At 43.8% G+C, this 21,902-nt stretch overlaps 2 protein-coding genes across 2 annotated transcripts in view; one reads left to right on the forward strand and one right to left on the reverse strand.

Annotated features, from left to right (window-relative positions):
* cartl (cocaine- and amphetamine-regulated transcript-like) lies at nt 1-2,967 on the reverse strand. Its single transcript, XM_057022080.1, has 4 exons — nt 2,803-2,967; nt 1,349-1,686; nt 942-1,019; nt 1-452 (listed from the first exon to the last, which is right to left on the reverse strand). Exons 2-4 carry the CDS (start codon nt 1,484-1,486, stop codon nt 345-347), a joined length of 324 nt encoding a protein of 107 aa, XP_056878060.1. The 5' UTR covers nt 1,487-1,686; nt 2,803-2,967; the 3' UTR covers nt 1-344.
* iqgap1 (IQ motif containing GTPase activating protein 1) overlaps nt 2,755-21,902 on the forward strand; it is a 26,855-nt gene continuing 7,707 nt past the window's right edge. Inside the window, exons 1-18 of the mRNA XM_057021185.1 lie at nt 2,755-3,026; nt 4,056-4,158; nt 12,367-12,523; nt 12,638-12,715; nt 13,994-14,070; nt 15,024-15,091; nt 15,434-15,547; nt 15,832-16,010; nt 16,406-16,493; nt 16,579-16,736; nt 16,828-16,912; nt 17,239-17,402; nt 17,551-17,711; nt 17,784-17,908; nt 18,071-18,234; nt 21,077-21,167; nt 21,403-21,570; nt 21,693-21,835. Coding sequence (XP_056877165.1) covers nt 2,981-3,026; nt 4,056-4,158; nt 12,367-12,523; nt 12,638-12,715; nt 13,994-14,070; nt 15,024-15,091; nt 15,434-15,547; nt 15,832-16,010; nt 16,406-16,493; nt 16,579-16,736; nt 16,828-16,912; nt 17,239-17,402; nt 17,551-17,711; nt 17,784-17,908; nt 18,071-18,234; nt 21,077-21,167; nt 21,403-21,570; nt 21,693-21,835 — 2,169 coding nt within the window. The 5' untranslated portion in view covers nt 2,755-2,980. The remainder of the gene's footprint in view (nt 3,027-4,055; nt 4,159-12,366; nt 12,524-12,637; nt 12,716-13,993; nt 14,071-15,023; nt 15,092-15,433; nt 15,548-15,831; nt 16,011-16,405; nt 16,494-16,578; nt 16,737-16,827; nt 16,913-17,238; nt 17,403-17,550; nt 17,712-17,783; nt 17,909-18,070; nt 18,235-21,076; nt 21,168-21,402; nt 21,571-21,692; nt 21,836-21,902) is intronic.

Consider the following 21,902-nt stretch of genomic DNA (forward strand, 5'->3'; position numbering starts at 1 on the left):
TGACTCAGAGATGGACTTTATTCACGAGGACACATGACTACAACATTCCAAATGATTAACTAAACATTCCACCATCTCTTATTCTTCATACGAGTGAAACAATGACCGAACACAGCTGCTGCTTCTGAAAAGATACACCGACAAACATGTTTCAAACCATCAAACCTCAACATGCAGACCATTAAACCCATGCTAACTCCCAGCCAACGGCTCCTGCGGCGTCACATATTCATCAACGATGATCGCCGTCCGGGGTGGGGAAAGGGATGGAGACTGAGGATGAAGGATGCTTCGCTCCTGCTGAGGGCATTTGTGGAGGAGATAAAGGCCCGCGGTCGCCATCTTCAGATGCATTTGAGCAGGTAGGAGTTGCAGTTGTATCCTCGGCCGCAGTCGCACAGCTTCCCGATGCGAGGCCCGAACCTCATGGCGCAGCGGTCGCCCAAACCGCACTGAGACAGAGAGATGAGTCAGGCACCTTCAGACACAGTCCTGAAGCTACAAGAGTCAGGTTTGCCTTCTTCCTCTAATCTGAAGGAGATCTCTCCAGTTTAGGCACCACACACAAATCCTGCTCTTTAACTGGTTTATTCCTCCGGATGTAGCTCCACCTTTTTAATTTCTCCTAATTGGAGTGGAGCCCTGATTACTCTGGAAATGGGCCGCGTAAGACTGGCTGCCATTTCCTTGCTATCTTTTAATTACTAGCAGACCTTTGCTGCTTTAATTATTTAGTAAATGAGTAAAGCACGGCGTAGAGGCGATAAACTAGTGTGTAACAATTCTGTTCTGCTCGGGGAATCATCGTTGTGTTATTTTACAGAGGGAAACTTCAAAATATGTTAGAATAACACCTGAAGACACCCCCATCCCTATCCCCCCCCATGAAGGGCACAAATTAAAACGCCGGTATATAAAAACAGTGAGTGGATTCGAGTTACCAGTGGGATGTTTCCTCTTTTCTCAGGGGAGGACACCTGACTGTGCATCCTTCCCAGCACAGCCTCCAGCGCTTCTAGCTGCTCAATTTAATCACACAAAATAAGAAATAGAACACAACAGGCCGCAGGACAGAAAAAAGAGTTCCACTTAAACTCCTTGCTTATTATTTTTCAGTGTTTCAGTTACATACACACACACACACACACGTCTACACTAAATGTGTTAACACGTCTTAAGAAAGAAGAAAATAGCTATAACTATTTTAAGTGAAGCAATGCATCAAATCTCTTAATGATCTCTGTAGGTAATTTGTTAAAGTTTTTGATTATTCGCAGGCTTTAGTGAAAATTGCATTATTTTGCGAGTCTCCTCCTCCATCGTGCACTGTGTGGATGGGGGTACTGACCAGGTCTCTGTCTGCAGCTGGTTCTGCTCTTCCCACTCCAAAGTCCTCCGCGGTGACCTCCTGGGATGTCTGGCCGTGACACAGCACCGTCAGCAGGCCGACTAACAGCAGTCCTCGGACCATAGCGGGGGCAACCATGGTGCAGGTGGTCAGGGTGCAGGCGGCTGGAGGACTGAGCGGGTCAGCGGCAGGAGACGGGGGGAGAGAGGTCGCAGTGGGTCCTCAGGACAGTTCTCCCTCCACCCTCTCTTATACCCGGTTCAGAGCCCCGCCCGGCGGGACGCTGCTGGATTTCCATGCCTGACTGTTGGCTGCGGCAGGTCACGGATGCAACTCATCTAACAGATTACAGAAAATTCATTTACTATGGTTAACATGAAATTAAACCACGTGTCAATTCCTGCTCGTAGCAAAATAAACAAAACAACTCTTTATGTGGATTGATAATATCGTATTAATCTTTGCAGATTCTACAAATTAAAATCTTTTCATTTAAACGTATAAAGTTATTCTTTGAAATGGCGACATCTGATGGCTTTCATAAACATTGCACAACGCAGTCTTTGATAAGGAATCAGAGAAGCTGTTGTAGCACAAAAAAGATGACAAAAACATAACACAACATTACACAACACAAATGACCAGGTTAGGGTTTGTTGTCTAGTAGAAAATAAATATTGGAATTTCCAAGTTTTAATATGAATTTAGAGATTAAAATTGATTAGGAAAAGGCACTGTTTTTCTGTTACTGTTTACAGATCAATTTATATAATCCAGTTAAACAGGAAAAACCTTGATAAAGCAGCACATTGTACCTCAATATGTCTGTTTTCTGGATCAATATATGTTGCAACAGTCATTTCTTAACTGTTTAATTTGTTTATTGGGACATAGTATATTTATCAGTGCAGGCTCTACTGTTTTTTATGATTATTCTGTGCATGGAAACCCAAAACTTGCGAGATGAAAACCATTTTAAATCACGTGCCCTGGAAATCTCATTCCTGGACTGAAAACTGTGATGATCTTCTGAATGGTTAAAAAAAGGTTTATTCAGAATCATTACCGCTTCAAGGAGCACCAAATCAATCCAATCCAGTATTTTCTTTCGATGTGAGGCTAAATCACTAATTCTCTTAAAGATTTATGTTTTCTTTTTTTTTTTTAGTAAACAACCGACGTATAGAACATGGATTTAGTCAGACTGTTTCAGAAAAAACGGACAAAATTATTTTCTTTTAAGTTTTTATTTCTAGACGCTTTGATTTTATTTGTATTTTGTAATTTGGAACTTTAAGATTTGTCCTGAGCGCCTTGCATTGAGCGCTACGGGCGGTAGGGGGCGCTGCGTCCGCGGTGAGCATCTGAGCTCGGTTTCCTGAAACGCATACTTCAGGATTAGGAAGAACACACCCAGTGACATCAGTGAGGTTTGAACAAGAAAAACTCTCAACTCAAACTGTGCAGAGGAGGAACAAGAGGGCCGAAAGGTCCTTCCCGGGTTTCTGTCGCGATTTGAGTCTCTTTTCTTTGTAGGAGTTCTGGGACGGAGGCGTTCAGGCTGCGCGTAAAAAGTTTTTTCGTGAAGCGAAGCGAGGAGCGCAGAAGTATCGCGTTTCTAAAGGCAGAAGGATGTCAACTTCAGAGGAAACAGACGGGCTCCGGCCGAGATATGGCTGTAAGTTCACACTCTTCCCTGCTCACCTTGAGATGCCAGCCGTATGTGCGGGGCTGCTTCCCCGCAGGCGGAGAAACAGCCCCGCACATACTGCTCATGCAACCGACGAAACGCCAGAAAAGCCTCCCAAAGCGGACCAGGGCTGCCCCTGAGCACTTTTATTCCAGTCAGCGTGGTTGCAGCCTAATTATGACTTCCGCGTTTTATAATATGGCAGAGGAGAGGGAGGAGGGAGGCCTGCTTTAGGAGTTCCCAGAACCTTTTCCACTCTGGATACTTCATACAGCTCCAGTCCGGTGTGACACACGGAGTTCCCACCTAAAAGCTGTTTGAGTTTCTTACTCCTTACAACTAGTCCTAACAACAGCAATCTACAGATGTTAAAAACTGATATTCCACAGTGATCACCTCCGCCGTGGAGCTTATTTGTTAATGTATGAAGTGACACTCTGTGGACCTTTGATTGCTCAACCCTGCCATTTCATAAATCAAGTGTGAAAAGAAGAAGTAGCTCTATGGTGCAGGGTTTCAGTTGGTAGGTAAATGAAGCTGGCGCACCAGTGTGTGGCATCACGTTTTTACCTGCTAATGATATTGCCTCTGCTCCCCAGGCAGGCCTCCACCTCTGGCAGTACAGGAGACTCAAAGGGGCCTCTTTGTATTACCCGCCTTCCACTTTTTCCCCATCCCCCTCTCCATAATTTAGGAGAGCAACTTTCTTTGGGGAAAAGTTGTACAACAGGCGGAAACATGGCTCTCCTCTGTGTAATCCCATGGGAACGGCTCTGTAACTCCCCAGCATTGTTTTTCTTTAAATGAAAGTGTGTTCACAGACACTCATCTGTCTGCTGGCTGTGCAGATGACTAGTTAATGAGGGTGTTACCTTCTTAGGGTATTACCCTCATTTCAGGATTCTCTAAAGCTGCTTAAACAAAAACTTTCACCGCCCTTCTGGGCAAAACACTCATAAAGTGATGGAATACATGAATCCACCATTCTTGTCTTGAATCCTGGCATCTTATTTGCAGCTGTGCTGGATGGCGTGGAGCGGCTCACAGCGGAGGAGATGGATGAGCGGCGGCAGCAGAACATGGCCTACGAGTACCTGTGTCACCTGGAGGAAGCCAAAAGGTGAGACGGTCCGGTTGAAGCCACCCGCTGCTGGAGTATGAACCATAAAATGGCCATGAGAGCTTCACATGACCAACATTTCACCATTGGGCAAACTGCAGTTTAATTTACGGTTTGATGAACAAATCTGTGGAAAATAGTGAAAATTATTAATTAAAAATTATTTTTTACATGTGAATACACACACACACACACACACACACACGCACTCTCATGGTTTCCTAAACTTGTTGCCAACTGTGTGTGATTGTGATTATTCAAAAGAGGAAGAAGCACGGGTGAGACAGGAAGTGACTCATCGTTGCTGATTTCAGTATCTTGCACATGAGCCAGAGAAACCCACTGTCGTCATAGCAACCGGTTCCGGTGTTGAAAGGTTGTTCACTAGTAACAAGGCAAACTTTGAATGTGTGTGTGTTGTCCTTCACCTGATTTTTTGACATTGTTATCTTTGATGTTTAGTCTGCAGTTTTATTTTCCTCGTTTCCTTGTTGATGCAGAGTGGCTGTTAAAGCCAAAATATGAAGACACGTGTATATTTACCCATATAAGCACGTCCTTAACCCAGGCTCCCCACGTTTTTACCGGTGTTCTTCCTTTTTAAACAAACCACATCAGTGGTTGGTGGTGACGGTGTGGTTTCCCAGAAATGTCAGTACAGGCATGATTATAGTTTACATCTGCACGTAGCGTTGATCGTCTTCCCTGGAAAACAAGTCTTTTCCAAAGTTTTAGGTCACCTGACTCTTCAACATGTCCTGTTTTGGAGGTTCGATCGTCTCCAGGCAGATTTACACATGTGCCTTATTCCTTTTCTCCGTGTGCTCACCTGTGGGAGGAATCGTAGGGGTCCTTTATGGTTTATGCAGCAGAAGAATACAGTGGGGTGGGGGGGTAGTCCAGTTCTTGATAACTAAAATTGTTGATGTCATCATCATAATGAAAACAGGAAGATGGTTTACAACACTCCCATCTTGTTGGTGTTCAAATGGAAATCACTGAGTCCCAATCATTAATGTTCCCTTAGAAAATCAGGGCGTTGTCATGGTCGCTGCGGTGGTCTCGCAAAATCCCAAACTATCGGTCAATGCAGAGGTCACTTTCACCTCCTTACGTTGCTGCAGTTGTACATTTCTGATTGGGAGAGCGCGTTGTTGCACGCGGGTATGATGGGAATGTCTCCGACAGACAAACTGAAGGGTGTGAAGCTCAACCTGTGGCGATGAGTACAAGAATGCGTTGTGGCAGGGCTTCTGGTGAAGCTCTGCTGCTCGGGACAGATGTTCAGTTGAGCATAAAAGGCTTTCGCAGGCCTCACAGGGCCGACTGTCTGAGATGCAAACCGTGTGTTATCAGCGTTATTTTCATGTTGCCTTTGAAAGTGACCCGCTGTGCACATATTTGAATGCCCGGACTCCTTTTCATCTCATTTCACTCTCTAAATATTGAATTAGGCACCAGGATGTTTTGGGGTTTGGCTGTAGTGCTGCACCTATTGTGTGTTTCACCTGGTTAGTATCAGATGAATTGATGGATTTTCTTTTTAGATGTAAAAAAAACAACCTCCTGGCTCTGTTTTCCACCTTCCATCGGTACTTCAGTGCTTCTGAGAATGCAGTTGGACATGTTTTGTGTATGTTACTGTCATCCCATAGATTGACTTATTCCAGGTATTTTCACTGGTGACCAATAAACCACGATTTAATCCAACTGAATACTCTGGGACTCAGACCAATGGTGCAAAATGGGCCATCAGGCAGAAAATAAACACCAAACTGCTGCTCATTCTCTCCAGCGCGCCTCCTGCCCGCTGGAAAGATGACAAACGCTCTTGTACGTGCGTCAATGACAGTGTGAAATCAGAAACTGACTTGTGCCCAGTCAAAATATTTCTTTCTGTATGGCTTCACTCTGCTGCAGAAATACAGATTTCATCAGGAAAAAAGGGTCTCTGAGGCATTTTCAAAGGGGAAAATGGGCAGTAGCTGCGCTAGCTCAATGAGATGGGGTTGAATTTGGCTGCTGTGCGTGCGTTGAACAGTAACCTCTGTATCTCCGTGGGTATCGTATTTTCACAGGTTGCTGTCACGCCTGCATGTAGGCCCCCCCTTCCCCCGTTTGATCACTGCATCTTTGTTCCCGCTGTGTGTGCCGACTTAATGCTGGTTATAAACTGCTCGCTTGTTTGGGTGAGATATTTATTCTTGGCTGACAGGCTTTCATTATTCGTGATGACCTAGATTACGATCTCACGCCTGACCTCTGCTTTGCTGTCTTGCTAATCGAAACAGACATAAAGAAGGAAAGGGTGGGGAAAAATGTATTGCCATCATCCATCGACTCTTGATTAGTAGACACGAGGCTGCGAAGGGCATCTGTTAAACCCTCGGTTTGTGTTCTCCTGCAGGAGTCTAGGTGTAGACTGTGGGCAAGGGAAGAGGAAGCTAACATGGTTTACCTCAGTACAAGTGCCAGCCTGTGTGCTACCCTACCTGTCTCCCTCCCATTCTCCAGCATAATTTACAGGTTTTTCTGAGGTTCACATGGTGTGAAATTAGTGCCTGGTACACACTTGCAAAATGACAGGTATAACCGTGCCCCAACGCTCATGGTTTGTGAATATAATATGTGAAGATTTTCCGACAAACCAATGTTTTGTTATCAATTTTACTAAAAAGGATCATTTTGATGATCTAAAACTGTGGCTCAGGTGGCGATATGTTGCAGAACGACTGTTTTTTGCTGCAGTTTGCTCTTTGCATGTAATGACAGAATTAGTGAAAGCTTAATTTTTGTGTTTGTGTGCACAGTTTACGTGGTAATTACTTGTTTGCTTCATACCATTGCACTCTGTGCATGTGTACAGTTACTCATGACAATACTGCATGTCAGAAATGGGATTTACTGCTGTGTTGGATGGGATGATTGAGTGCTCTGTGCTGTCAAATCAACCGCTGGGTTACTGTGTGTCATTAAAAACTGCAGTTAGGTCATTGAAACTACAGTTATTTACAGTCCCTGAATCACATTATGCTTGTTTTCTTCCATTGCATTGTGGGAAGATTCACAACTTACATTGCTTTATTGTCATGATGTTGGGACATAACAGAATTACAGTGCAGAGCTGTGTTCAGCAAGATGACAGCCTTGGGACGGGAACTCTTACGCAAACTTGGAGGACTTGCTTTAATTAATCTGTGCAGTTCCCCAAAAAGCTGCTGGGACATAGGTGAGGACGGGTGAGGACAGATGTAATGATCTTTGCCGGTGCACAGCAGTGTGTCGTAACGCGCTGCGAATTTGGAAGGATCGTCCTCACCGCCTTAGGAAGTCTTCTCATACCTCGTTGAGATGCCAGGGCTGATGTCACTGTTCGGTAACGCAGGGGTGGAAGCAGCGGTTTGGACAACTTGACATCTCTGACGGTTGTTAGGCAAAATGGACTCTGGTGCTTTATTTTTTTTATTTTTTATTTTTTAAAAGATAGTGATAACATGTATCCTGTGTGGATCAGAGCTCACATCAGGCATTTTCACCAGCTGCCACATGATTTGGTCGTATCTTAATGAGATCGAGACATTTTTAAAGTTGGGCGGACATTATCACGTTACACCATGAACTCACTGGACAAACAGATCATTTATTTATTTATTTGTTTTTGATGTTATGTTATATAAGAATGTTGCTTTGGGTTTTATCTTCATGACTTGGATTCTCTCAACTTCCTGTGACGTAATGGTGCAAACAAATGATATCGTGGGATGTCATGTGTAATTAGCGAAGATTAAGGTGTGGAACGCTTTCAAATGCTTTTACTGGGAGAAAACTGGACTGGTGACTGAAGCCGCAGGCTGGACAAAGCCATCGTGCACTTGGAGAGACGATGTGCACTTAAAACTGTGGAATATAGAGTTCCATGTCTCTACAACTCACAATCTCCCTATTAATTATTTTCATAGCAAAATGGGTCATTTTTATAGCCTAGCTGTTTTTGCACACATTGTTTGTAGCTTTGGATAAAATCCATGTCAATGCCCCCCCCTCTATTGTGAGAAACCAACCCACTTCCCTCTAAATCTTTGGACATTTGCCTGTAATTTCCTGTTTTCAAACCGTTTCTAAACGGGGTTCTGTTGTGGTTGGTGCAATAGGGATTATGTAATTTTCTTTCTGCAGGGGAAAACAATAGTCCAAAAATGGTGCATTTAATGTCTTAACCTAGTGATAAGATCTGCCCTTAGGTGACCCATCCCATTAGCTTTGAACAGTAATTAAACCGACATTCCTCTGGTCAAACGCGCAAACCAACACATCTTAAATGAAAAGCAGTAAATTCAGGTCTTTGCAACCAGATCACAGTTAAATAATGTTGAAAGCGATGTTTGTTGAGGTTCCTGTTGCTGTGAATAAATGCTTTGGTCCCGTTGTCATGCTACCAGCTGTGACTCTTTTTGCCTGGAAACACAGTGGAGAATATGGGAATGGAGAGAATCTGCGCTCTGTCAGCTCCCGGCAGGAACCGCCCCGGTCCCACCCTTCACCTGGGCGTCTGTGAAACCCGAGACAACATGTTACTCATCCTGTCTAGATATCCACCAGGAAAAGTGTTTGACTCCCTCCTTCCTACTAAAGAAACCTGTCAGCCATGTTAGCTGGGTTGACCCAGCAGTTTCCTCCACCCGATACTCTCCAAACTGTACCCTAATCTGCGACTGCTTCCTCCCCCACCAGTGTTTTCTAGGCCTAAAGGCTGTAATGCCTCAGTCACTGCTTGTTGACTGTGATTTTTGTCGTGAAAATGGTGAAAAAAGTAAACACATCCTAGTATCTGGGCGGTGGTAGCTGTCTCTAGGGGTCCGTCTCTTAGTCTCTAGGGGCTGAGAAGTGGAGGGTTCTCGGTTCAAGTCCCGGTGCGATCAAACCTCTGGAGGTGTTCTGGTAGCAGGGAGATACCAGGACACCTTCAGAGCACTGCCAAGGTACCCTTGAGTGAGCTACCGCACCCTCTTATGCTCACACAGGGCCCAGCGTTGTGACTCATTCAGGGGTGGCCCCTGACACATAGGCAGCAAGGCTGGACTCCAGAACTCTTCCCGTGACCCTGAAATGGGTAAATTGGTCAAGAAAAAGCCATCAGATCTCATTTTTTTTAATGGCTGTTAAGCTGTTATTAACAGTTTTAGGCTTCTAATGGAGCACATTGAGAGCTGCGTCGAGTTGTAACTGTTCAGGAAAACAGAGGATGTCCGGCCTGCACGCGAGGTGTCCGTGTGTCTTCCTGCAGAGCTGCTGGTCAGACAAGGAGTCCTTCCTATGAGATGGACCTCTGAACTTCAGCTTCCTGGCAGCTGACCAGATCAGAGGAGGGCGAGAAATCCTCTCATTTCCTGTGGTTTCCTCTAATCCACGGCAGTTAGATTTATAGTACTCATAATGTTTTAATTTGATTAATCCAGACGATTAGGGTTACACAAACTCATCTGAAGTCACATAATACAAATAGAAGTATAATTCTTTCCCATTTCCCCAATAATGGTGATCAGCTGAGGAAAACCGATGTTATCATTTACAGGTTTGTCACAATATTTACATTTTCAGTTGGGGTTTCTAGGATGCTCTTTCACTGTCCTGCATCTCATCTGGTTTGTATAATAATTTAAAACGAAAAAATAGGCATACAGTACTTACTAATGCCATTTCCACCAGTACACAATACACCTCTTGCTTATTCCCAGTGGTGATTGGGCTGCTCTTTGCAGTTTTAATCTGCATGTTGACATTCTAAAATCCCATTCATAGCTGGTGTTTTAACTGCTGAAGTGGAGGGTGTGTCTCTGTTTGTTCTCGTCTGGAAAGGGCGTGTATGCCCGATAAAAGAAGCATTAGCTGGCGAGCTTTATGGGGCCTTTCACTGCTTTGCTGGTCAGTCAAAGGGGGGGCCTGTTTGTGGTTGGCAGACCCAGGTCTTACGCCACGGAACGGTCACCTCACCCTCAATGACCGGCCTGTCTCTCTCGGCATGTCACAACTTCCTGTGAAGGAAGTTGTTTCAGCTGGTGTTGAGCTGGAACGTGCACCGCTTTGTAAGGGCAATTTCATTTATTTTTTATGAGGAACAAACGTCTTAAGAAGAAGTGAAAATTCAGGATTTGTGTGGAGGGGCAAAGAATGCAGAGTTGTTCAGCATGGTTGGATAGTTTTGATTTGATTACAGTCTGTAAAGGTCCACATAAAAATGATTGTTTAGTTGGAAACTCCTGCATTATTGCATTGCAAGAAAAAGCGGATTATTAAGTTTACACCAGAGTACTCTCTCTCTCTCCTTCTGTGTCTGTATAAAGGAGTCTGTCACAGATCTTTTAATCTTTTTCAAGTTATGAACCTTTAGTTACAGAACAGTGGGAGTATTTTCTGAACAGATGAAAAGAAGCTGTTTGTCTTGTGACCTTGCTGTGCCTTCGCACTGTGAAACCGCTCACAGCCGGCGATAAATTCAAGGTTTTTATTATCAAGGCTGACACTCGGGGACCTTCATTAGGCTCGGCTGGGTAGAAAGTGATGTATAAAGGCGTTTATTTATCCTGAACAAAGGGTCTGTTGCTTTAAGGTGAAAGAGGCGATGTCAGCACTGACGGCCAATGGATTTATTGCTGTTAATAACATCGACCCCACGTTAAACTATTCTTTCATGTGTAGGTTCAAATCAGGCAGAGGCAGCCATTATATTCCAGTAAAGAAATATTCTAAACACATTTCCCAACCTGCACATCTGAAATCACAGCGGAAATGTCCCAGCCTTGTTCAAATTAAATAAACTGAATACAATTTAATAATTCGATAAAATGTTGCAGCAGTGGAAACCGATCCTGGCATGACGTCCGACCGTTTGCAAAATGTGTCAGAGAATAAATGAGACCAGACAGAGCAAAGTGAAGTGGAAATAAGTGAAGCAGATTAAATCATAAGCGAAGCTGACACTTGCAGAATTTCCCATCACTTAGAATTCTAAAGATTAATGCAGTGAGAGAAAGGGTGAGGTTCTGCTGTAAATACAAGTGGCCGCGTCTGTCGGAGGACGGTGCTGGAATCCAGTCCGCCGGGGCTTTTTTGGTGTGAATGCTCAGTATTTCTCCTCGGTGGCCCAGGGCTGACACAGGCACACAGCAGGAATGTGACTCTACAATATGACCTAAAAGAAATGAAACGTCACACGTGAGGAATGCTGGGAACTTGGTATCCTGGAAGCAAAGTTACCAGAGGCCAAGTGAGGTGTTGTCCTGGAGATGCAGCGCCGCTTCACTTCAGACAAACAAGTGTTATCGGAGCAGAATAATTTGTTCAGAAGAATGCAATCTGTCTTGAAATCTAAGATGCTAAACTCGTTCAGCAGGCAACAACCTGCTGTTACCGATACGAATGTGTAAATAACATACAAAGAATAGTCGGTTTATACTCAAAATTCAAATTTGGTATCTTGCCAGCATTCGTTTCTTGTCCCAGTTTACAGGCAATGGAGAAAATGGACTAACTGAATCAATGATGTGCTCCTCTTCAACACGGTGGTGATATACGTATTTCAATGGGTTAATATTGCCCCCCTTTATGGTTGACCTATGTCGTCACATAGTAAACAACCAAGGTCAGGTGGCAGACCAGCATTTTGAGCATCAGGAAGATGGACAGTCGTACAGATTTGTTCATCCCGTTTGTAATTTACGTGTTATTTTTGGTGCAGATAAGACACTGCAACCAGCTGTCTCTGATGTTTTTGTCCCGGGGACATACATTAGGGAGGGGGTTGTGGAGCATGTGCACGCACTGTCCACTTTAACTCCTGTTAAGGTGTATACGTGCTGAAGACAAACAGGCTCTAATCGCATTATCTGGGTCTTTTAGTAGGATAAGGAGAACTCTGACATTAGTCTGACTAACACATTTTCAGATTAAGGCACTAAATCATTTTTTTCAACTGTAAAGGTTCTTCATGTGGACACTGAAAAACCTCCACATGCTGAAGGCCAAAGCTCAAACTGAAGTTTCTGTAACTATAGTTTCTCGTACAACCTGGACTTAATCGGACGTTTTATTTGCATCACAATCAAAGCAGAAAACTAAAGGTCACTGTTCCAAAATAATGTGCTGGTACTGTATATCCTGTGATGTGTGCGTCTTCTAAAGATGGGTCTATCTTCTGTACATTATTTCCAGGTGGATGGAGGCCTGTCTGGATGAGGAGTTGCCTCCCACCACAGAGCTGGAGGAAGGTCTCAGGAATGGTGTCTATCTGGCCAAACTGGGAAACTTCTTTGCCCCACGCACAGTCTCCCTCAAGAAAATCTACGACCGCGAGCAGACTAGATACAAGGTGGAACTCTACAGCTAAAATGATCCTCTTATACCAATAAAATTTAGTAGACATCATTCTTCTGTGTTTTAATATCTGTTTATCAAGTTTTGACTTTTAGTTTTTCTCTTATAGGCAACTGGTCTCCATTTCAGACACACAGACAACGTAATCCAGTGGCTCAATGCCATGGCAGAGAAGGGCCTGCCAAAGGTGAGCAGCATCTCACTTCTTATATTGGTCATTTAGTGTCTTCAATCAAAATTACACAGCCTGATAATAAATAAGCTTAAATGTGATATAACTTTAAAAGCCCAGATATTTTAAATCTTCTTGAGCATGAAACAAGTGAATTTCTGTGTCACTGTGATTAAATTGGATGCTAAATAATACAAAGGGCTGACTGTCAGAATATGTGTTTATCCACTTGTACTAATTATAGGGTTGTTGCTACTGACTGGTTGCTGCTGACTGGTGCAGATAATCCTTAACTACACCTATAAACCTGAGATGAGATAAGATAATTCTGTATTTGTTACACAGTGGAAGATAGACAATAGAACCATACATATATACAAATAAATTATAAATAAAGGCAAGTGTAAACTAATGGGATTAACAAATTATAACTAAAACGACACATGGAATTAAGAGTTGCACTTTGAGGAGCTGTTGTTTAGCGCTCCTACCTGGAGAGACAGAAGTGTTGACTGAAAGCAGGAATAGTTTTACTGGCCAGCGGCGGCAGGAAGGAAGGCCCTGCGGTGGTGCTGCTTCACACACGAGGCTCTCTGTCTACAACATCTGTATTCCAAAACCTGTACCGAGCCGAGGAGGGCCAGAGCTGGTCCAAATGATCAAGTCTCTTCCTGTCAGTATGCTGATGCTCCAGCAGAATCTCAGATTCTTTACACTTTAAAGTAAAATCTTGTGTAAACTCTTTATTCAGTTAGTCATTGCTCACTAAACAGCATTTACAGTTTCTTCTGTCGATGTATTTATGTTGGGAGCCCAACAATTATCTTGGAAAAACACACTATTCAGTCGAATGAATAATAATAATCGTCTACCTCTGACTAATTTCCCTGCTTTTGCAAGTTGATTTACATAGTGTGGTGAAAAGCACTGTAGTCCACACGGTATGACGTTGATTCATTTGAATGCTCCCTAAAAGACGATGGAGACGGTGGTCTGTTACAGCTTCAGAGTTTCCACCCTGTCAGAGGAAACTTAAGGTGTTTGTCACTCTGTTGGCACACGGAGGGAACCAAGCTGCACCCTCGTACTTCGCCAGTGAGCAACTGCACTAGAAAATAAAAAGGGCTGCCCTTAAATATCCCTGGTTACCACAGTGACGGTGTCGGTGCTTGTAAAAGCACATTTACCCTGGGTTACACTTAATTTATACTAAATATTCTGAGTCACTCACAGGCTGCGACATGCAGAGGCTGTTAAGTGCTCCTCTGATTCACCGTCCCGTCTCTTTTTCAGATCTTTTACCCAGAAACGACCGACATATATGACAGAAAGAACATGCCGCGCTGCATCTACTGCATACACGCACTCAGGTACCTGCTGCCGTCGTGCCCTCGTCGCCCTGTACCTGCCCAGACTGCATGACCGCCAGATTTTTCTACTGATTTGAGCTGTTCCGCACTGTTTTCTTAATGAATTCCTGCCTCGTTGGAGTGTGAGCCTGTGTCAAGCGAGAGGCATTTTTATGAGGTGAACGGAGCAGTTTTCCAGCACGAAGGCATTCAGTGGTACAACATATAGAGCGAGTTTTAATTTAGAATTCCACCTGAGGTAAAATTGGAGAGAAAAGTGGTCTTAGTAGTTCTACATACACGTGTTCTCCCCTGAACTGGAATTTGATGACTCCCACCACAAAAACGTCTGTGGTATTTAAGTCTTATCTGCTGGAGTTAAAATGCCGCTTCCTTTGACTCATCCTGGCTCATAATTTAATGTACTATTAAACTTAATAACATTTACACTAAGGTTACAGTGTCTGACAAAAGTGAGATATCATGTTGTGCGAGTAGTATTATTGTCTGCACATTTATGATACATTGTGTCTGTCTCACTAAACTCAGGTGAGGTTTTTTTAGTCCGTCTAATCTTACAATCGTCTTGTCTTTCTGTTTCAGGTCTTTCTTTCTGTTTCTTTGCATGCTCACTAACAGACAACTGCCCTCTCAGTATAACTACAGCTTTAGCAGGAAGATTCATTTGAAATTCCACCTAAGGCCACAAAAGTTTCTGTCTGTTTCAGTGTCCAAACATCTGTTTCCTTCATCTCATTTATTGGCTGTGGGCTGATATTTACTTTGTCTGTCCCGTCAGCATGTTGAACCTCACTGACTTCATTCAATCATTGTCATTACTGGGTGGTACTGCAAGTCTGATATTCAGTCTGTCTCTGAGAAAATGACTATATTTGCCTTGTGGTTTGTTCTATTCTCGTGTAAAACATTCTGATGTGTTATTTAATCTGCTTCGTGTATGTCGTCATACATAGCTTGTACCTTTTCAAGCTCGGCCTGGCACCGCAGATTCAGGATCTGTATGGAAAAGTAGATTTCACTGGTAAGTTCAAAAACAAAAAGTCTGCATCTGTTTTCCTCAGTTTTTCCCTAGTTCATTTTAAATCCAGATGTTGCAAAAGGTAGCACAAAGTATAAATTGTTTGAGTTTGTCTGCATGCTTTAAAAGGAAAAAGGAGCTTTTCCCCCCAGCAGCTGTTGTAAATGTGAAAGTCATTAGTAGTTTTTCCTGTGAGAGTTGACTTCCAGCTTGGCTCTGTCCTGGAGCCAGAGTCAATAATCTGATTATCAAACACCAGCCAGGAACGCTCCACGTCCCTGGCTTCCTTAAACCGAGCCCACTCCTGTTTTTGATCTGTTCCTTCTGTCCTGTCTTCTCCTGCAGAGGAGGAGATCAACAACATGAAGAGTGAGCTGGAGAAGTATGGCATTCAGATGCCCGCCTTCAGCAAGATTGGCGGGATCCTGGCGAATGAGCTTTCTGTGGACGAAGCTGCATGTGAGAGGGGCTCAGATGTACTGGAGAAAGGGGGCGGAGTCTGATAGCTGCAGATTATGAGAGTTTAGTTAACTCATGGTTTGAAAATGCCCTTAACGCTTATTAATGATCCACCTCCTGGATTTATCGGAATAAGATAGCATTTCCACCATGTCTAATTCTATTTAGTTTAAAATCCATCCTTTTTTTCAGACTGTTTCATATGCCTAGAGGGTATGAACGTTGTACATCAATGAAAACCATGCATGGTATAAAAACGCTACCATCACCTCTTCTTTCCTCAGTACATGCTGCTGTGATCGCCATCAATGAGGCCATTGACCAGGGTGTACCTGAGGGCACACTGGCCGCCATGCAGAACCCCAACGCCATGCTGGTCAACCTGGATCCCAGCAGTGCTCATCACTATCACAACACATTGTACCAGGCTAAAGGGGAGAAGGTGGCCAACTCGCGGAAAAGGGTAGGCAGTTTCATCAGAGGTGGTGCGACACGGGGGCAGTGAAAGGAATGATGGCCCGCAGCGCGGCGTTCTGAAGAGGCCATAAAAAGGCCCCAAACTGCTCCCGTCTTGATTAGAAAGTAATTGGAGTTGCAGCCTGAAGCAGAAGAGCATTTTGGCCTCCGACAGAGAAAAATGCTGAGGCTGCACAAACCAGGAATGAATACCATCATGGATAAGAACAGCGGCTGGAAGATTAACTGTTTGGTGTCAGCCGTGGAATGAAGTCTCTCCACCTGCTTTTTTACATTCATAGGGAATAACTGTAGTTTGGAAAAAAAATGGGATGTGTGAGGATGTATAAAAAATATGTAATGTTTTCAAAACCTGTCTTACTTTGGTGCTGTCTGGCACAGCAAATGGAGAACATTGACGCAGAGAGAGACATCTATGACGAGCTTCTCACCCAGGCTGAAATCCAGGGCAACGTCAACAAGGTCAACGGTAAGCCATATGAGCACAGACCCATATTAGATATCATGCTTTGTGTGCATAGATTATCAGTGACATTTAAACATCTCCTCTGCAGTGGCAACTGCAATTAATGCAGCCGAACAGGCGATACTGAACGGTGGTGAGGAGAAGCTGTATGAGGCCCTGAAGGCTGTAGGTGTTCAAAACCTGCAGCCCCAGAACAAAGGCTGGTACCTCAAACAGCTGCAGGCTGAGCGGGAGAGTAAAGAGCAGGTTGGAGAGGATGACGCTACAAGTTTATGTAAAGATCTGCTTCTCTGGCTTGTCTGTATAACTCACTTTACTGATGATGTTCTTTTATCAGGCGTCTCCAGGAGAAGCACTGACTAGGGATGAGTTGCAGAGCGGCGTAGATGTGGCCAATGAGATCGCAGAAAGCTACCAAAAATGTGGGTGCATAAATGACATTGTATATGTGTTGTGCTGTTCTGCCCCTGTTTCACATGTTATTCATAATACTTGTGTATATTACTAATACACACCTCCACAATGTCCCTGCGGTTGTTCCAGTAAAGCTGTTTTTTTGGTTTCTGCATTGACTTTAATAGGAGCTATTATCTTTGATTTGGCTTTTGCATTTTTTCCCTCCAATTCATTTTTCACCAATTTAAAAATGGATAAAGTGAAAGTAATAAACTGAACGTTTCATCCTGCATCTGAAGAAGGAAAAGCTTAAGTTTTCTATCTTTCTCTCCCAACTGTTGTGCGTGTGCAGTGTTGAAAGCAGTGGAACGCATTAATGCTGCCATCAGGGCAGGTTTTCCAGAGAAAACGGTGGAGGAGCTGATGAACCCACAAGCTCAGCTGCCTGAAGTCTACCCCAGTGCTGCAGACCTGTACCAGAGGGAGCTGGCCAGCCTACAGCAGCAGAGCCCAGAGGTACCCTGAGAGCTGAAATTGTATTTACTAGCTCTTTTTAAGACATGATTACTACAGATGTGCTGAGTGTTTTTGCCTGGTTGACTCTTTAATTTGAACCAGAGCAATCCGATCGTCTTACACATGAAGTAATCGCCCTGTCTCGCAGTTAACTCTGTCCCATCCTGAGCTGCTCGTTGCCGTGGAGATGCTATCATCGGTGGTGCTGATGAACCAGGCGATGGATGCCGGAGACCGAGCTGCCCTCTGGAGGCAGTTGTCCAGCCCGGTCACTGGTCTCAGTAATGTGGAGGATAATTACGCTCAGAGGTTAGCAGAGCGCTGCACGGGTGAGGGACGTCTATGAAGCAGGTGGTTAATGTGGATCTATGTATGTCCCAGGTACATGGATGAACTGGTGCGTCTTAAGGCCGCAGCCAGAGAGCAGGGCTGCGACTATCTGACATGGAATGACATTCAAGCCTGCGTTGACCAGGTCAACTTCACTGTGCAGGAGGAGCATGAACGTAAGACCCAGAACCATATTAGGTCTTAAACCCACATTAGTTTTGGAAGAAATAGACAGAAACTATTGATGCTTGACCCCAAAGATGACATGTCGCATCTCTGTCATGACATCCAGGTGAGTTCAAATTGCAGGTATTGAATATGAGTGTTTGCTTTCTCAGGTATTGCTGCCATCGGACAGATAAACGAGGCTCTGCATGAGGGGGATTCCCTGAAAACCTTGGCCATGTTACAGAATCCGGCTGCCAAACTGACTGACGTGGACCCGTCTGTAGCTCAGCACTACCACGACAAACTGTTGGAGGCTCGCCGGGAAAAGGCCCACGTAAGACACATGCACATACACGGGCTTTACAGTCAGAGTGGAAAATAAGATGCTGGGTTCCTACGGCTGCTTTGACTGTCTTCTTGTCTTTTGTTTTCTTTAGCTAGTGTTCAGGTCAGCATTATGCAAAAACAGCATGTAAAGAGTAGAAGGTTACAGTTACTCACTGACTTATAGAAGCTGCAAGATGGTAAAGTGCAAAGTTTATTTTGGCCAGTAAAGTTTCCCTTAAACATTTGGTGTGTGTCTTTAAGCATTCATTAAAATAAGAAAGTGGGCAGGATTCGCTCAGGGGCTTCATCCATCTCTCAGCCCACTTGAGATGGAGCAAAATTAAGCACTCACGTCCAGGTCAGAATCCAATAAGGCAGTTGTAGACACATTTATTTACACCGAGGACACGAATGGACCCCGTGTGTAATTTGGGCTGTGATATCAGTAACTTCAGAAAAGTCAGGGAACATGTGAACCTCCTCTCTACTTTAACAACCACACAATTCAAGTAAGAAAATGTACAAACTGTATATTAACAGCAGTATGATACACAGTGGGCATGTAGTTGTGGTGTTTTCATATATTCCCGACGGAAATATACCTTTAGTTGGAGTGTCCCACTAATTGAGCCTGGTCTCGCTCTAATTTTCCTCCTGTTAATCCATCCATCCTTTGTTAATCTGGAATATACCCTGGACAGGTTGTTAGTCCATCATTGAGAACACACACCGCTCACTCACTCACTCACTCACTCACTCACTCACTCACTCACTCACTCACTCACTCACTCTCTCACACACACACACACACACACACACACACACACCAAGATCTGCCTGTTTATGAATGGTCGGGGGAAACAACAGTATCGCTCTGCCCCGCCGCTCTTTTCCTTTATATGGAGCTCTAAAAACTTACCACTGGCATCTAAAACTGCTTCTAGTTTACTGTAACACAGCTGGAAAAAACCTTGGTTTTAACACTATAAAAAATCGATTTGATTAAAATGTCTGATTGTGGCTGTGTAAAATACATTAGCTATTATTGTTGCAGACACCTCCATGTGATGCAGGCTTCCGAGCAACACATGACACCACCATTCTGCTCTATTACCCACTGCCCCCACTTCCTGTCATTCATGGCTGCACATCCTTTTCTGTTTTCTGTGGGCTGAACAGACACATCGACTTGAGCAGACACATCCAGTGGGAGAGCTGTTTTCTTAAACTGTGCGTCACTGCTCTCTAACGTGTCTCTAACCTGTGTTACAGTCGTGAGGCAGGTTTACGTGACTGTAGGCTCACCCCTAGAAGCCTGTTTGCATATGTTACAGGAAGTGAATTTGGTTTACTTCAGCAGAGGAGGCTGAAGATGAGGTTCAGTTATTACTCCTTATTTCATCAGTACAACCAGTCAGTAAATAGAAAAGTTCCATTTGTATCTTTTTGTACGGACTGTGTTTACATTCTGATACTGAAAATCATTCGTCAAGGCTGGACAATAGTTGGCTGCTGCCCACACTGTTTTAAATGGCATCAGTTAGATCATAACCCTTAAATAAAGCTTGTGGGAATTTTTCACAGCAGAGAAAAACATTAGAAGTAAAAACACACAGAGGCCAAACTACTTGACGTGTTCATTTGCTAAGGAAATAACAAGCGGGGCTAAATTCATTGACTTCCATAAAAGGGCAGGGAGCCGACCACATTAAATGTTCCAGACCTGTGAAAAGTCGTGGTTTATGATTGAAGAAGTAGCGTTGAACTTCCTTTTGATTTGCTACAGTTGATGATATGACGAGATATGAAAGGGAGGGGCCTCCAGGTCATCTGGGGTCTTGGCTGTGTGGGGGAAGTTTAATGTTTGTTTGTTTTTGGTTTTTCTGATTCTTAGTGTTGTTGCAGGATCACACTACAGGGTTTAATCAAGAGTGCCAGCTACAAATGCTCATCCACTCAGAACTGTGGCCAGATAAACAGCAGGAAGTCCTGACAAGGTCCCATTGTAACAACAAGATTGTAGATTGTAGGCTCCTGCATTCTGCCTTCTCTGGCACCAAGTTTCCTCAAGAGAATTAGGGCTGTCTGTGATAAATAGCTGCAAAAAAAAAGTTGAGTATCAATTTAGAGTGCTGAGGGAAACCCAGAAGTTTACAAAGTTTGAACTTTGGTTGACTGTCTGCTGCCCAGTCTCATGTCTCACCACTTGCAAAATATCAATTTTTTGTCAAGGTGCAGCAGCAGTAGGAGGATGGCATTTAGGTTTCTATATGCCATCCTCCTACTGCTGCTGCAAGTGAAATCCTCAAGATGAGGTACTGATGTGACACACCCTCCTTTTCCACCCCGAGGCACAACGTGTAAGGGGGTGGAGACACGGAGGAGGGAGTCGCAGATACAATTAGCCTGGTTTACCCACCTTTTTGAGGAACAGTAACCAGCTGCAGCAGTTCTTAAGGATGATTGCGCCATCTGGTGGTAGCTAGTAGTAACTACAGCTCATACTAACATCTTGCATGTCTGTGGAGACCAAATTTTAACCCCCATCTCATTGAGCAGTAACAGGGAGGTTTTGAACTATATGCTGAGTGTAGTCATTTAAAACGCAAGAAAAATAATAGAACAAAAAGTTATTTTCTCTTAATATCGCTTTGCAACTGTAGTCTTGAAGCAAAATAACTTTTAATGTGTAGAATACACATTATTATGTCTCAAGACACAACAGAAGACATAGTAATAACTTGAAAATGTACACAAAGCAGCAACACACACAAAAGTTGCCATAATGTTAACATGTATTTGCTTTGGTACTTAAGATTTTGAATACATTTTTGTCCATGTCCCTGCAGGAGACCGAGGACCCATCTGCTGCACTGTGGTTGGATGAGATCCAGGACGCCATTCTGAAGGCTAACCAAGACACACAGGAGGCCTTGCAATGTAAGAGCACAGAAAATAAATTCATTTGACTAAATAATGTCAAGCTGTTGCACATCTGTCTTTCCCTCTCTCTGTGTGTCTCTCTCCATGTTTGTGAATGAGCATGAGCACTATTTGAAGATTTTTAAAGAATGTGTTGAATACTTCACTCATTCAAAGGAATATATTGAAGAATTTAACCCAGGGGACTATTCAAGCCATCTGCTGGGTTATATATAAAGTTTTGTCTTTGCAGTCTCTCGGGCTATTCAGACTATCAATGAGGCGGTGAATGTTGGTGAACCGGTTCAAACTTTGGCTGCTCTGCGCAATCCTGGCGCAGGACTGTATGGAGTGACCTCTGAATGTGCCCAGACCTATCAGGATGACCTCGTCAAGGTTAAAAATCAGAAGAATGCAGAAGGTAGGACAAAACATGTGACATCTCCCATTTAAGCTCCTTGAGTTAGTTAATTAAATTAGTTGGGTTTTTTAAACTTATTAATGTCTGCTCTGCAATTGTATCGTGTCCTGATACTCCTGCAGGTGATAATGGCAGCGAATGGGTGAAACACTGGGTGAAAGGAGGACATGACTACTATTATAACCTTAACACAAAGGAAGGCACATGGGTGGAACCAGAGGGCTTTCTGCAGAACAACACCCGGCTCAACAAGGACGACATTCAGGTGGGTCACTGACAGGAAAAGTCGGGTCGTTGTTGTTTGAACTGCTGCCATCAAGGAGAGAAACTAA

This window comes from Takifugu flavidus, chromosome 2 (assembly GCF_003711565.1).
Source record: "Takifugu flavidus isolate HTHZ2018 chromosome 2, ASM371156v2, whole genome shotgun sequence".
Lineage (NCBI taxonomy): Eukaryota > Metazoa > Chordata > Actinopteri > Tetraodontiformes > Tetraodontidae > Takifugu > Takifugu flavidus.

What these genes read in the sequence shown, in the direction of transcription:
- cartl (XM_057022080.1), bottom strand. Translation starts at nt 1,486, where the DNA reads ATGGTTGCCCCCGCTATGGTCCGAGGACTGCTGTTAGTCGGCCTGCTG. An exon ending in CAGCTGCAGACAGAGACCTG is followed by an intron (nt 1,020 to 1,348) that starts GTCAGTACCCCC and finishes TAAATTGAGCAG; the next exon opens with CTAGAAGCGCTGGAGGCTGT. An exon ending in AAAGAGGAAACATCCCACTG is followed by an intron (nt 453 to 941) that starts GTAACTCGAATC and finishes TCTCTGTCTCAG; the next exon opens with TGCGGTTTGGGCGACCGCTG.